The 16,453-nt window shown below is 41.4% G+C and overlaps 2 protein-coding genes across 4 annotated transcripts in view; both read left to right on the forward strand.

Annotated features, from left to right (window-relative positions):
- The window catches only part of GAD1 (glutamate decarboxylase 1), a 39,030-nt gene extending 24,442 nt beyond the window's left edge, over positions 1–14,588 (forward strand). For all 3 annotated transcript variants that reach the window (XM_043487949.1, XM_043487948.1, XM_043487947.1), the window contains 10 exons: positions 451–566; positions 651–730; positions 955–1,009; positions 2,287–2,403; positions 3,593–3,657; positions 6,646–6,724; positions 7,920–8,069; positions 10,106–10,213; positions 11,661–11,750; positions 13,150–14,588. In XM_043487949.1, the coding sequence (XP_043343884.1) occupies positions 451–566; positions 651–730; positions 955–1,009; positions 2,287–2,403; positions 3,593–3,657; positions 6,646–6,724; positions 7,920–8,069; positions 10,106–10,213; positions 11,661–11,750; positions 13,150–13,323 (1,034 nt within the window). In that variant the 3' untranslated portion in view covers positions 13,324–14,588. The remainder of the gene's footprint in view (positions 1–450; positions 567–650; positions 731–954; positions 1,010–2,286; positions 2,404–3,592; positions 3,658–6,645; positions 6,725–7,919; positions 8,070–10,105; positions 10,214–11,660; positions 11,751–13,149) is intronic.
- A 216-nt stretch (positions 14,589–14,804) lies between these two features.
- On the forward strand, positions 14,805–16,157 carry LOC122453785 (translation machinery-associated protein 7-like). Its single transcript, XM_043487966.1, has one exon. The coding sequence runs from the start codon at positions 15,815–15,817 to the stop codon at positions 16,007–16,009; it is 195 nt and encodes a 64-aa protein (XP_043343901.1). The 5' UTR covers positions 14,805–15,814; the 3' UTR covers positions 16,010–16,157.
- Positions 16,158–16,453: the final 296 nt, after the last annotated feature.

Here is a 16,453-nt window from a genome sequence, read left to right on the forward strand (position 1 = left end):
ACGACAGTACCCAGGCAGTGTCACTGCTTCCATAGGCTCTGTTACTCTCTCTTTCTTTGTCTTTCTGGCTCAGAGAAAAGATTCATCTTTGTCCAGTAAATAGAGCAGAATGTGGGAGCAGGAAGGTTGTAACTCACCTATCTCTGCAGCCGCTGCTTCTGCCACCTTTTACATTGCTGTCTAGGCTTTAGGTGGGATGGGCACCAGAGTAAGTGAATCATCTCCAGCCAAATTGCCTTCATGGCTTTGTTAATGAGTGTGATTATTTGTATTTCCAGGCAGAGGGACCAGAGGGAAGCTCTGGCAATAGAGAAGCCAGCAAAACCTATCAGGATATATTCCTTCCCCTTTCTGACCTCCCTTGTCTCTTAAGATACCACATCAGCCTTTGTTGTTAAAAACAGTAATGAGGGCATCCCAACTGCTCCCACTGTGTCTTCTTGACAATAGGGGGAGCCATATCCAACATGTACAGCATCATGGCTGCTCGCTTCAAGTACTTCCCGGAAGTTAAGACCAAGGGTATGGCGGCTGTGCCCAAGCTTGTCCTCTTCACCTCAGAACACGTGAGTTGGGTGCACTTGCTCATGGACTGTGGTGTTTTCCAAGGAACTCTCTAACATCTAATGTCCAGCTTCTGTTTGTTGCAGAGTCATTATTCCATAAAGAAAGCTGGGGCTGCACTTGGCTTTGGAACCGACAATGTGATTTTGATAAAGTGCAATGAAAGGTAGGCAGGGGAGAGTGAATATTAGCTTCTTGATGTATTAAATGTGCTCATCTGTTAAATTTGTTTTATTGTGCTTAAGAACTGACTCAGTACAGTGTGCCAAGCTGCTAATGGTCTGTTGAAAATATCCGATTAAATTACTTTTTGCTGCTGCTGAAGTTTTTTTCCATGTGCAATCTCATTGATTCTTCATTTTAATTTCTCTCCTTTTATTATAATTACAGGGGGAAGATAATTCCATCTGATTTAGAGACAAAAATTCTTGAAGCCAAGCAAAAGGTATGTACTCTATGATGTATCTAAATTCTGGTGAATACAGATTTTTTTTTAAATAATCTTCTTTCTGCCTCTGACAATAAAAGTCTTTGATGATATGAGATAATTTTATTGTGTTTCTGAAATTCTTTTCTTAGATGTTTGCTTATTTTTAGCTTGTGTGATGACTTGGCTTTAAAGCTGTATCCACAAAGTATCAATTTTTTTATTTTGAAAAATGAAAAATTCAGTCATTAATCCACTGGTTCTATCTTCATTGTGCAAATGATTAGTTTGATGTACTTCAATAAATCCATTATCCAAGTCTCACAAAGAGACAGCCTAATTGAGGTTTTTTTACTTGCTACTTGTTAGGTATAATCTCATTTTAACAAAAATTATTTAAGGTTAGGATTCTATTGAGCAAATTGCTTCCATGCTTTGGCAGATGGCCCATGATACTTGGTGAACTAAGCCACAATAAGTTCTGTTAAACAGAAAAATCACACAGAACAGATATATCACAAGGCACTGCCAGGCAGCTGTCAGGCCACTTACCAACTCTTAGTTGTTTTGGTTACATTCTTGTACCTCTTTCTCTGACTGTGGTCGTTTGCCTGGGTCTCAGCAGAGGAAATAGATAGAAATGTCGCAAGAACTGAGCAAAGGGAGAGGAGGATCTCCTAGGATTCATAGATTTTCCCATGCCTGTCTGAGCTCTATTACTCTGCTTTCTTGTTTATTTCCTGTTCACACCAAAATTTTACTGTATCCGCCCTGAGGGAAATAGTGCATAGATCTGTTTTCAATAACCAAACAGTGCTTCCATATTATTATTACATCAATACACTTAGAACAGCACAGCTTCTAAAATGTAGTATGTCCAGATAGCATTCAGACACCCGCCATCACTCCAGACACTTATTATTACTTTGTCTTGCTTTATTGTTTGCCATAGAACATGTCACTCTTAAACATACTATTTATTTTTCTTATTTAAATTTGCTGATTGTCAGTCACTCACCATTAGAGTGCAGACTCCACAAAGACAGAAGTCTTTGTCTTTTGTGCTCACTGCTGTGTTCCCAGCATCCTCAACAGGGTCTGGCACATGAATGTCACTAAAAATATTGGTTGAATAAATGAAGAAATGAGTGAATGCACCAATGGAGAATAGTCCCAGATATACTATCGGATATCGCACCAGCTTAGCTGGTCTCTGTTGGAAATAAATGCTACTGCAGTTCGTTGTGTGGAAAGGAGGGAGGTTAGAAAGACTCATCAGCCTGTCCCTCTTATAGGGTTACGTCCCTCTGTACGTCAATGCAACTGCTGGCACCACTGTTTATGGCGCTTTTGATCCAATACAGGAGATTGCAGATATATGTGAGAAATACAACCTTTGGCTGCATGTCGATGTAAGTGCTGTAACTCAGAGTGGCCTGGGCCCTTCGAGGGGTGGAAGCAGCTCTGCTTTATGATTTTCCTCCAGCTTCTCCCATAGCCTCTCTCCCCACCACATTTCTTTCGTCCCCAGCAGGCTGTTCATGACAGGCATACACCCAGGCCTGTCTGTGCCCTGGGGCTTATTCAGTCCTTCCTGGCCAATTGCTGTCTTCTATGGTTCAGCCTACAAGTTCAACTCTATCACTTTCCCAGAAAGCTTCTGTCTGAACAAATGGCTATAGAGTAAAATACAACTGATTTCAAAGGGGAAAAAAATGTAAGATACAATGTGTAGAAATTGGCCATGAATCTGAATATGGACACTCAGCTGCCTTCAGTCCAACCATCTATGGCACTTTTCTTAAAAAGAAAGGAAGGAACGAAAAGAAAAGACAGGCATATCTGGTACATGTAGGAAAAATAAGGCTGTATACGGAAGGTGTTATCAATGAAGAGATTTTGTTCCATTTCCTAGGAACATAAGAGGTAGATTTTCACATGTGTGACTGGGTGTGTTGTTTTCTCTTTCTCTCTCCATTCTCTCATGGGTTTAACTTCCCACAAGTGGACAATGGGGTGATCTGCCCTGATTTGGACAAATGATTACAAAGTCTGTTCCTGTGTCACATGGTGTCCCAAGCTGTTTGATCAACATGCATCAGGGAACCCGCAAAAATGTCCTGCTCTTGAAGGAGCAGTTGCAGAAAATCCAAGCCCGCTAGGGCAGCTGCCTTCAGAGGTTTTCAGAAGGCCTTAGAGTTCTACTCTGGGTAAACTCAGATGGCAACCTCTAGTTGCCAACCTGCTCCCAGAGCCCCCCAGGGGCTCAAGTGTCTCAAGTGGGTCATCTCAAGTGTCCCTGGCTTTCTAGAGTACTTCAGGCCTTGGATCTCAGCTCCACAGGCTCAGCCCCATTTATCTGTATTACTTGCATGGTGACTCTGACATTAATCTGGAGGAACTTTTGAAGAAGATGTGATAAATGATGAATAGTTACAACTGCCCTTGGTGGAACAATCTGTGTGGGTTTTGTTTGTCAGAGGAGCTCGTGTTTTTCACCATTTATATTCTCGTCATGTTTTGCTAGAGGTGTGGTGTGACCGGACTCAGACTCATGAGTGTTGATCAGGGTCCCTTTCCCTCTTTTCTCTGTCCTCACAGGCTGCCTGGGGTGGCGGGCTGCTCATGTCCCAGAAGCACCGCCATAAACTCAGTGGCATCGAGAGGTAAGGGCTGAGCACAGGGCCTCCTCCATCCAGGCCATGCAACACATGGTGTGCTGAGTCCACTGATGTGTCTGCCCTGATCCCCAACATCTTATTCAGTTTAAGCTCACTTTTGTTCGGCAGGCACTTATTGAGCACTTACTGTATGCCAGGCACTGGGGAATCAAAGATGATGGATTTCCTAGTCAAATGAGTTTTTGCCTCAATGAGCTCACAGTTTAGTAAACGAGAAAGACAAATAGTTACCACACCCTGTGATAAGCTCAACAGTAGATTGATTGCAAGGTGCCTGAGCAGGAGAGAAGAGAGACTTACCAGTGTGGGCATTTGGAGGCTAAATGAGTTTGTCGAGGGTACATGAAGGGGTGCTGATTTACTTCGTTCTTCTTTCTCACTAAGCTTACATTTCCCACTAAACTGAGGAAAGGGCAGGACTCTCAGCATGCCTTATTTACTTATTTTCTTATTTACCATTCACATTCAGTGGGTGTTCTAAACCAAATACGATTTTGACCTAACTCCTAAATATCGATCTGAAATGAGCTCACAAAGATTCATTGATTCATTTGGCAACTATTTACCGAGCACCTGTCATGAACCAGGTACCTGTCTTCAGCCCAGCCACCAGGTACTCTTCTAAAAATGTGTACCTGGCACATGTAAAAAAAATAAGGCAATATATGGAAGGTGGTGTCAACTAAAAGATTTCCCCTCCCAAATCGTACTGTCCAGTGGACTAGATGTTCATAAACAAAGAGATGTTTCATCTGCCAGGGGGTGCTATTTTAGACAGGATAGTCAGAGGCCCTTCTAGGGTGGTAGCGTTTCAGCAGATCCTAGGATAAACAGAGATAGAAAGACAGATACAAGGAAAAATGTTCCAGGTGGCGGGAAGGGCAAAAGCAAAGGTCCTGAAGAAGGATGTTCAAGGCAAGTTGGAGGAAGGACCATCGTCCAGGCCACTGTGGCTGGAGCAATGTGACAGCAGCAAGAGCAGATGAGGGTGGAGAGGTGGACCGGCAGCAGACGTCAGGGAGGCGCTCCGGTGGGTCAAGTGTTCTTACCTCTCTTGTGCCTCCCCTCCTGCCTTTCAGCTTTGAGAGGTCAATATCTGAGTGAGTGGGTGAAGCATAACTTGCTGAAGCATAGTTATATGAGCCTTAACTTGGAGGACAAGATCTTATATGTAGATGGGCCAGTCCAACTGTACTTTAAATTTCTCAGGCAATTTCCATTTTCCATCTGTGAGTCAAGGGAAAACTTGAAACATTTTGCCCTAGACTTTTTCTTTTCTAACATTTTAAAGCACATATGTCTTCTGACAGAAACGGAATCTACAGCATATGTTACTACTTTCCCCTTGTAGCACCAAAGAATGATTTACTTCAGTCCCTTAGGACATTCAAAAAAAATTTTCAGATATTTTGTGAGATCTGTGTATAATTGTTTAATGGTTCAGTGCATGATAACTGTGAGAAAATGGATTAAATTCACTACCTTCTAAAATATGGCTTGACACTGATGCTTTTTAATGAGATAACATTGAGTCAACTTAGAACTTTTCATAAGATTTTCTTTATTCATGTGGTAGAAGGTACTTCCAGCCTTTGTTCTCTTTGAACAACAGTAGAGACTCTATAGTCAAGTATACACTAAATTGTTTTCCCTCTATTGGACCTAGGCAAGATGAAGAGGTTAAAAATTCACAGCAGGAATTTAGCTCCAAGGAGAGCAGAGGCAGTATAATTCCAAGCCAATTGCTATGTCTGGGGAAAACATTCTTCACAGGTATTAAAGCACAGAGCCCAGCTGTGGGCTAGGCCATTGGGAAGGAGTTACCCAAGTTTTAATCATCATACATTACACTTGTTTGTTTCTATAATGTCCTAGCTAACGCGCTCCTTAACCATTTAATTGTGTCTGACGGAGTGATGTGGTTGCTAGGAGACCATGCTTGTTAAACTACCATTGCAGACTAAACAGGCAAGATTATGTTTATTTAGCATTTAAACAATGCTACTAAGTAGTCAAAGTCTGGAATTGTCCAACTGATCCTTGCTTTTATGTGTCCGTCTTCATACTACCTTATAAGCAAGTAGGTCAGCATCACCAGTCCGTTTTATAAGTAAGAAAAGGAAGGCAGAAAGAACCTGAGTCTATTGCCTAGCAGGAGGCAGACTAGCAGAGAGGTTATGAACACTAGATTGACAGTTAGACTCCCTGAATTTGAATCTTGACTCCAACACTTCCTGGCTGTGTGACTTTGGGTGGTGTATTGAACCCTCTTGTGCCTCACTCTCTCCATCTAAAATAGAGGTGACAATAGTCCTAATATGATAGGGTTGTTGTAAAAATTAAGTATTTCAGGCATGGTTATTAGCATTATATTTACTAACTCATTTTACTAACTTTATTCAGTTCCTTGAGGTAGATATTATTCTCCCCACTTTACAGTCAGGAAAACTGAGGCACAAAGGAGTTGTGTAACTTGCCCAAACCGGCAAATGTCAGAGCAAGGTTTCAGACTTGGGTAATCTGGCTTCAAAGCTTGAGTTCATAAGCATGACACCACACTGATAAAATGCTTGTAATGCTCTTGGGATACTAAGAAACATAATAAATGCTCTCCCTAAATGTTAGCTAGTATTAATAGCAGTTTTTTAGAGAAGGCAGTCTGCTACTTAGTACTCTGAGACTGCCCACAAAGTGTTTATTTACCACTTTCTGGTCAGTTTAGGGGGCTTCCCTTATGGCTCAGCTGGTAAAGAATCTGCCTACAATGCAGGAGACCTGGGTTCGATCCCTGGGTTGGGAAGATCCCCTGGAGAAGGGAAAGGGTATCCACTCCAGTCTTAGGTCAGTTTAGGGGACTGGGCATTGAAAACGTGCATTGACTTGAGTTGTGGGGGGTGATGGTTTCCTCAAGTGGACAGTTGCCGCTTGCTGACCCCTGCAACTTCTCCTCAGAGTATCATATGCTTCTTTCAGGGCCAACTCTGTCACCTGGAACCCTCACAAGATGATGGGTGTGCTGCTGCAGTGCTCTGCCATTCTTGTAAAGGAAAAGGTCTGTCCTCCCCCTAGAGATGAGCTATTGGCCTGCACACCCTTTAGAAGGCATTAGAAGGGGGAAGTTTGGAGGTCTTCTTACAGTATTTGTTGAGGAATTGCCAAGGCTGACAGCCTGGCTCGGCCTGCCACGGCTGTTGTTTCCCCTCTGTGTCTGCTAGGCTTCCGCTAACCCAGCACCTTCCCTTGGCTCTTGCTCTGCACAATTCCTTCTTCCTTGTTCAGTGCTCAAGGCCCTGCCAGTGGAGGAAACTTCAAGGGCATTGTTTTATTTCACATTCCTTCTCTCAAAAGTGAGAGTGATCGGCTGAGCTGCCACCTCTCACCTCAGGACAAAAAGAGGTGGCAGGAACATACTTCAGGTTCTGAGCGTGAGTCTGTGGCCCCAAGAGCTGAAACAGATTACTCCGAACCACAACTACAAATGTCAACTCAGGGCAACTGGGAATGTTGACGAAAAAGCTGTGAGTTAGTAGCCTGTTCTCTTCTTTAAGACTCTTAACAATGGAACCCCGCCCTGCAGAGCTTGGTTCCTTCAGTAAAACTTTGCACGCTGAAGCATTCACAAAAGTCTGGAGAGTTTTGTTCCTTCAGTAAAACTTTGCACGCTGAAGCATCCACAAAAGTCTGGAGAGCTTTGTTCTTTCAGTAAAACTTTTGCATGCTGAAGCATCCACAAAAGCCTGTTTCTGTCCTGTGGCAGCCACAAATGCAGATGCTCCTTACTCCACTCCTAAGTAGAGTGCCTGTTAACTTCATCTGGGAAAGGACTGGAACATCTTTTAAGGGGCACTTTGGGGAGGACAGTTCTTCTACACATGAGACTGTCCCATCCTCTGTAGGAAGTTTATATCCCCAACTCCTGCCAACTGAATGCCATAGCACTTCCCAGTCTGTGAAATAACCCGAAACAGCCACAGACATTTCCAGATGCTCCTTAGAGGGACAATAGGGTGGGCGCTCATGGTTGGCATCTGAGACGAAAGATAATTTTCCAAGTAGAGTGACAGAGGAAAAGGGGCAAAGGTTCTTCCAAGGGTGGTTTTAGAGAAGGACATGGGGACAAGTGCAAGTCCTCATGAGACATTAGAAGAAAGGTTGTATGTGACCCCAAGTCCAGCGTGCCTTGTTTCCAAGCCATCCATACTTCTGTCCTGAGAATACAGATTTCCATGTGTTGATTTCCATGGCAGGGTATCCTCCAAGGATGCAACCAGATGTGTGCGGGATACCTGTTCCAGCCGGACAAGCAGTATGATGTCTCCTATGACACTGGGGACAAGGCCATTCAGTGTGGCCGCCACGTAGACATCTTCAAGTTCTGGCTGATGTGGAAAGCAAAGGTATGAAGAATGGCCTTCAGGAAATAGAGCAGAAGTGTAATTTGCACAGGCTGGCTGGCAAAAGAGGGGCAAAGCTGTATCACAGATAATTCATTATGTGTGTAATCAATATCTAGATAATTGAGTTAACTGTATTTTCTTTGCTTGTGAATGAAATAACTTTATCCCTTATGTCAAATTGTCTCTCTTTCCATTCAGTCTCAATTTGAATTAGCATGACATTTTCTTTAACTTTCTCTTATAAGCACTAAAAATTTTGCCAAGATAAGGGCTTCCACGGCAGTTCTTAGGGATACTGAAATTATTTAGTGCAGATGTAGAGAAAGAGATAAAGATAAAATTACTGCATTTTTCTGTGTAAAACCCTGAGTTCTTTTATGAGATCTCAAATCATGGGATGTATATGTCAGTTTTAAGTTCTATTTAAATAACGGCCTCTTTCATACCCTCTTCTAGAAAATGCATACTTGATTCTAAGAAATCCTAAACTGAGGCATGCTGTGTCTGCATTTATCAGTCTTTCAGGTTGCTTTTCTATGTCTAGAAGAAAAAAAGCAAGCTATTGGAATTTCCCTCAAATTTTGGATGAGGAGAAGGAATACTATGTGACTATTTGTTTCAAAAGTATTTTTATGCAGTCAAGTAAAGGCAATTTTGATTTCACATCTTTAGATCACAACCGTCATTTTTCTTTACTGTAAATTAATTTTAGTAAGTTTCAAGATTAGGTCTACTAATACCAAAACAACAAGGTTTTCCAGCCAAACATCTAGTCAAATGTTCTTCTGTAGGAAGAATTTGATGGATTATTAGTGTTTTTCCTCACTAAGTCATTTTGTCTTAATATAGAAATAGTCTGAATTTGATTTCTACCACAAAGTAATCACAGGTATTTTAAGCATATAAATAGCCACGAACTGCAAGAAGAGAAAGAGCCCTATGATTCAGAAATATAATAACCACATGGCCTGTCTCTGTAATTTGTGCCTTGGTTTTGCCTAACAATAACCCCTTGAACCATCTGCCGGAAGTTTGGCTCACAGTGAATTGGTTACCAAGGTGAGATCCTGGTGAGGGCTTCATTCTCAAGAGGAAAGCGGACTGGCCCAGGCACATGCTCAGTGATGACTGCTGCTTTGCCAGTGTTGGCCTTGGCCCAGGTGCATTAGCCACCCACAAGCCTCGTGCATCTGCTCTCCTTGCTGACACCGGCCCACTCAACGCCCCCCATGCTGCTGTCACTAATCAGCCGTGCTGGCTTTGGAAACTCATGCTCAGCCAGTTTGTCAATACTTGGAGCTATTGCCGTCTCAGGGCGTGTCCTAAGACCAGTGCTTCCCCTTCTGCCTGCCTGCCTGCCACCACAAAGGGGTAACATGATGTTATGTGGAGGGTAGCCTCCCCGGGAGTGAGGGGGATGTGTTTGGTCAGGACTTCCTTCTGGGGAAGGTAGGTTCCAAAGTACTATTTCTCCAACTCTCTGAAGAACCAGTTGGGGTTTTCTTTAACCTGTCATAGACCAATACAATAAAGGTGAATTGCTAGAAGGATGAAATAGAAAGCCATACAAAATATAAACATCAATTTTAAAAATGAGATTCAGTAGATGTAAAATTACTCTGTCAAACGGCCATAGAAGTTTCTTACTGCTTAATCTCAGGTTCTCAACTCATCTCATCATGGGCTGGTTACAGTGTGTGTCCGTAGACGACAGTTTGGGTGGCAGTAACCTAAAGCAAACCAAAAATGGGCTTCAGACTCAGGCTGTGAATTACTAGCAAGAATCTAAAAAGCCCTGTTGAGGATAACTGCCCAGAGACTAGAATGCTTTCAAAAGAGATTTGGCACATGTTATCACATACAGAGCTGTGAGAAAACCATACACATTCAATGAGATGGTTCTTGCTAACCATCTCCAAGAATACTCTTCTGTATATTTCTGATAGATAAAGACAGCAAAGCCCTCTCAATGCCATCACAGGGAAATGCAACTCTTCACCAACAAATATGACTTTCTTTCTTTTTAAAAAAAACAGGGTACAGTGGGTTTTGAAAATCAGATCAACAAATGCTTGGAACTGGCTGAATACCTCTATGCCAAGATTAAAAACAGAGAAGAATTTGAGATGGTTTTTGATGGTGAGGTAAGCTGTCATCCTGAACTAACATGTATCGAATATCTATTGATGGAAGTTTACTGAGGGACGCTTCTGAAGCTGTAGTGTCCCACATTACCAGAAGCTGCTTCTGAATTTTCATTCTATGCACTCCTCGTTTACTTCCCTCTGTGTTCACAAATGTTTCTTCCAGTAGCATTGGGACGACTTTTCCCCTTCTCTTGCAGAAAGGTGTAGTTCTCAGCCAGCTCTTCATAGACAAGAGGTCTTTCCTTGGCAGGTCTGAACCCTGTATCATTCTTGGAACTTATTGTGGTGGTGTACCTCCATGAGAAAGTGTTCTTCAGTTCCAAGAAGCTCATGGGATGGGTATACCGATCCTATACCCTTGTCTCCCAAGACTGGTCCTAAAATGAAGTTGTACTTTACATAGATTCATTGTGAGGAGAGCAAGATAAAATTGTCTCTGCCCTGAGTTCAGATCCACACAGCACACAGGAAGGTGCTTGTTATTCTGGTGTTGGCTGAGTGCCTGTCGTGTGTCTTGCCCCAGACTGGGAGCTTGGTTGTATGTAGAGTAGTAACAAAAACAGGTACAATCTCTCCCCTATTGGAGCTCACAGCTAAATAAAGCTGGAATAGGAGCCAGTGCTGAATAGAAGGAATTACACTCATAATCCAGTGTAATAAAATACTGCCTGCATTCAACTCAGTCTATTTATCAGGCACCTAAACTACTAGTAACACTCTGGAGAGTCGCCAAATGAACAAGAAAGAGCCCTAAGCAGTTCAAATCCATCATACAGTGCTCATGCGTTTCACCTCTGGTGCCTCACGCTCATCATTTACACTATTTTAAATGTTCCACTAGCAGGTTAAGATGAATGTGATGTCTCCAACCCATGAAAGGTAGGCACAGTGATGGCAGACAGCAACTAGGAAGGAAACTGAAAAACTGTAGCAAGAATACAGTAGTACTCAAAAAGCATGAGAGTCCTTAGAGAAGGATCACTGAACAATTCAGTATATCTCAGTCAGCCCTGTCTTACAGTTTAGAACCAGTACCAATGTTCATTATAATAATCCTGAATTATCAGGAGAAGGTTTAGTATTGATAGAATAAAGTCAAAACATTCAGTACCAAAACAATTAACAATGCTTTGAGCATCTTCTATATATGAGGCACTACAAAAAGGCAAGATGGATAATACCCTTTATTGAAATGACTGAAATGTAGTATTTTTAACATTTCAGTGTTCAAAGGTGGGTAACTTTAATCATCCAGAAAATTGGTTGTGGGAAATAGCTCTCTTCCCAGATATGATGGGATAAACCAGGCTTTGTTCTCCCAAGTATAGAAGTAACATGAAGCCTTTTTGAGGGATGGGGGTGGGGAGTTAGAACAGCTTTCTCTCAAGTTCTCTTAATTTTCTGTTTTGTTTTTATGCATGCTTGTTTGTGGAAATTGCTGCAGCCTGAGCATACGAACGTCTGTTTCTGGTATATCCCACAAAGCCTCAGGGGTGTTCCAGATAGCCCCGAACGACGGGAAAAGCTACACAGGGTATGGAATCTCTCCTTGTCTCTTCTAACCCTCTGCAGTTTCTCTGGCTGGTCACAACATCCTCACTCTAGGAGTCTGTCTGAACAGGAAGAAATAAAAGCTAAAGGTTTGGGGTGATACGGAGACATCTTGTTATATTCTTCTTCTTGGGTCTGATTGTCCCCACTGTGGTTCAGATGCAGTGGGAATTTCTAGGGAATGCATCCCTGCATGAGGTTGGTGTTTGTCATCAGAGGGGCCATGTGCTGTACAGTTGAATAATATACATATTCCTTGGAACTTCTGTACTAAACCGTGTCTGTTAAAATATCTTTTATTAAGTTTGAGTCAACTCTAATGCTGATTCATTTTAGTTACTGGTTTCTATATCTAGTTTATATGTTAGTTATAGTTGTTTGTATTTAATTTATATAATATTTCACTCTTCTAATCATTCAACAGATATTTGGTGAGCAGAGTTCATGTGCCAGACAGTATCCCAGGTGCTGGATTATACAGATGTCTTCATTTGTATTGTTGCCCATGTGAATTTTTCATTTTTGTTTTTGATTTTGACTTTATTATCATTGTCCTGTGTCTGACTTTAGAAATTCAGTTGCACAATACTTTCTCTAGGAATGTATGATTGAGTAGACTTAAATAGTCATTAGTGGCCATCATCAAAAAAGTTACAAATAATAAGTGCTGGAGAGGGTGTGGACCAAAGGGAATCTTCCTACACTTTTTGTGGAAATTGGTATAGCCTCTATGGAGAACAGTATGGAAGTTAGCTATAAAAAGAATGAAATAATGCCATTTGCAGCTGCATGGATGAACCTAGAAATTATCATACTAATGCGGTAAGTCAAACAGAGAAAGACAAATATCACATGATATCACTTAAATGTGGAATCTAAAAAATTATATAAATGAACTTATTTACACAATAGAAGCAGACTCACAAACATAAGAAACAAACATGGTTACGGAGGAAAGAGGGTAGGCGGGAAGAACAAATGAGGAGTTTAGGGTTAGCAGATACACACTGCTGTATATAAAATAAACACTAGGTCCTACTGTATAGCACAGGGAGCTATGTTCAATATCTTGTAATAACCTATAATGAAAAAGAGTCTGAAAAATAACCTGTGTATGTGTGTATAATGGAATCACTTTTCTGTCCACCCGAAACTATCACAGTATTGTCAATGAACTGTTTATGTCGATGTAAAAATTAGTCATTAGATATTAACCACTGAAGAAATTTGGATATAAAATATTTCTTTGCCTTTGTGTCAGTGTAAATACATAATGAAAAGCAGATTGCTCTCTTTTTCCGGCTAAGAAATGGGTTGTATTATGAAAAAGAGCATGGTGTTAGTATCAATCTTGAGTTTTGTCTTGTGTTTTCCCTTACAAGGTGGCCCCGAAAATCAAAGCCCTGATGATGGAATCTGGCACAACCATGGTTGGCTACCAGCCTCAGGGGGACAAGGCCAACTTCTTCCGGATGGTCATCTCCAACCCAGCTGCTACCCAATCTGATATTGACTTCCTCATTGAGGAGATAGAGAGGCTGGGCCAGGACCTGTAATTGCCACGCACAGTACATCAGTTTCTGGGACTTCCCTTTCCCCTCTGCACTCTAGAACAAACCTCTATATGTTGCTGAAGCACATAGGCCATTTCATTGAGGGAAAACATAATATCTTGAAGAATACTGTTAAAACCTTCCTTAAGCTTATTAGAGTTAGCCGGAAATAATGTTCTTTTTCAAAAGTTGCACATTAGGAGCACAGTATATATGTACAGTTATATATACCTCTCTCTATAAATACACGTCTGTATAGTGAGTGTGGTAATAGATCACAGCATGTCTCCCACTCCAAGAGAATCCATTTTACCTTCTTCCTCAGTTACTGAGGGGCCAAATATGCCGCAAACCAGCTTGCCCAGCCACCCCAGAGAAGATGTTTTTTCAAAATGCTGTGTGTTGGGGACCAAGGAAAATGCTGTTGGCAGGCATTGACCTCACTGTCAGTATTTCACCCATCTGAAGTCATGATGGATGAGAAAAAGTGCCACTGGGTGACGAGTCCCACCCTCCCCATTAGTATCCTGTTAGGGGAAAACAGTAGCAGAGTCATTGTTTCAGGTGTACTATTGCTGTAAATTTAGAGTTTAATTTTGTGTAGGTTGTGCATATTTCTGTTGTTTATCCTTGGGAGGGGGAGGGGAAGAATATATGTAATGATCTCAATGACTGTTTGTAGGTAAATGAAATATTTGCTTATTTATATTCAGAGATTTACCATGTTAAAGAGGTGTCTTGTATTTTCTTCCCATTTGTAATGTATCTTATTTATATATTAATGCAGTAAGTTCTGAAAATTGTTTATGGTATTTTCGTGCACTTGTGAGCCAAAGAGAAAAGACTGAAATTAGTAAGACTTGTATTATATTAGAGTGCCCTTAAAATAATGATTTAAGCATAACTTTACCGTCTATAAAAGAATTCTGATACTGTACATAACATCGTATATATGGAAATCCCGTGACTTACATAGCATCTGCTCTTCTATTACTCTTTCTGTCTGGCTGTATGTTGGGTGTTCTCTATGCTTTTCTAGTAACTGTTGGGTAATAACTAGGTCTTCTGTAATTTTGTAGTAGTTCATGACCAATCTCTGTGACCCTTAGCGCAAACCTAAGGCAATGTTTCTGAAGACTTTCTGAAGATCTCACACTGACCAGGCTCACAACTGTTTTTGAAGAAAGGAAATTCACACTGTGCATTTTAGAGTATGCAAGAAGACTATAAATAAATAAAAATATTCTCTGTGGAGAATTTGAACAAAATTTTCTTTCAGTATGTGTTTCATGCAGAAAAGAGAGGTTTCCTGTTATGGTTGCTGGGATCACCATAGCCCATTCATGCTCCCCAGCTGACTTCAGGTGATGCTCACTACCTTTATTAGGTTGGGACTCAATCCACAGTCTTAAGAGTCCCAAGCCGCTTATCTAAAAATCATTGGGATTCTAATTAAATAAAATTTGCAGTTCACACTTGGAAAAAGAAAAATCATTCCTATTTTTCATTTTCCTATTCTGTATCTTGGAGTTCCATTCATTCATTCAACAAATGTTTTATTTTTCTGTTATAGGCACTGTTCTAGGACTAGAATTGCAGAAGTGTGCATGGCTGAAAAATTTTGCTTCTCGTGGGGATCTCCCACCACTTGGTATCTACAGTATCTGAATACCTCTAGGAGCACAGAATTGTGCCTTCCAGCTGCTTATGTTTCTACAGTAGGCCCAGTTCACTTCCTCAAGAAATATATTTTGGTGCTGGGTTATTATGAAATAGAGACCATTCTCTATGAATATTCTGTTAAACCATGATAATACCATCTCATTCATTTGGAATACAAGGAGTTCCCTATTTGGCACTTGTAGGGATTAAATGAGTCATTTTTAATAGCATATCAATTGCACAAGTAACCATTGTATTAAACAAACTAGACTCCATAGGAAAGTGATGTTAAAGTCACTTTTTTCCTGTAACTGTTCCTTCAGATCCCCTCTGGAGGGGTTGATTGTTTCCATGCCTCTATTTGAATTCAGGCTAATCTCATAGTTTTCCTGGCCTCTCAGACACAGAACAGCCTCATTTTAGAAACTGTCCAACTCTGTGTAATAAGCAAGACCTCAAATTTGTATCCAGTATAGAGTTCCTCCCCTTGCTCCTGATACTGTTTCAGGCTGCAGTCCATTGGGGGGCGGGGAGGGGCGTGTCCAGGGTGGCAAGGCTGATGGTGGAGACACAGTCAACTTCTTTTTTAACTCTTTCCAGCTACTGTATTTTCCCATCTACAGTCAGATCTAGGGAGAGAAGGGGTCAGAGTAACAAAGTCACAATTTTAGATAACTTAAATTGTCAGTTGGCCTCCAGGCCCCTGGTCTATGACATTTTTTTTTCTCATGGGACAATATTTTGAGAAGAAATTTTTAAATTAAGATATAGTTAAGGTACAGTAAGATTCACTCTTTATAGTGTAATATGAGGGGAAGGGGCGGCAGGCGCCATGTCGGGCCGCGAAGGTAGCAAGAAGAAGCCCCTGAAGCAGCCCAAGAAGCAAGCCAAGGAGATGGATGAGGAAGATAAGGCATTCAAGCAGAAGCAGAAGGAGGAGCAGAAGAAACTCAAGGAGCTAAAAGCAAAGGCCGCGGGGAAAGGCCCCCTGGCCACTGGTGGAATTAAGAAATCTGGCAAAAAGTAAGCTGTTCCTTGTGCCTGAGGCAATGATGACCCTTAGTTCCATTCCTGTTTAAACACCTGGATTCCCTGCCATGATATCTGTTGCCGCCTATAGCTAGAATGAAGTGTTGTCTTGGAACCTATTGTACATTTAAGAATAAACTTCTGTATAGTGTAATATGAATTTTGACAAACCCATTCAGTAATGTAACCATCACAATACCTAGAACAGTTCCATCACACCCATAAATTCTCCCACATCCCTTTGTGAGTAGCACCTTCTCCCACCCCTAATTCTTTGCAGCCTCTGATTTGCCTGTTTCTAGAGTCTTGTTTCTCCCATTTTGTAAATGGAATCATATAACATGTAACCTTTTGAGTCTGGCTTCTTTCTCCTAACACCATGCATTTGGAATTCATCCATGTTGTTGTCTGTATCATTTGTTCATTCCTCTTAGTACTGCAT

This window comes from Cervus canadensis, chromosome 15, assembly GCF_019320065.1.
Source record: "Cervus canadensis isolate Bull #8, Minnesota chromosome 15, ASM1932006v1, whole genome shotgun sequence".
Taxonomy (NCBI): Eukaryota; Metazoa; Chordata; class Mammalia; order Artiodactyla; family Cervidae; genus Cervus; species Cervus canadensis.

Coding starts and splice junctions, on each gene's coding strand:
- LOC122453785 (XM_043487966.1), top strand. CDS start 15,815: ATGTCGGGCCGCGAAGGTAGCAAGAAGAAGCCCCTGAAGCAGCCCAAG.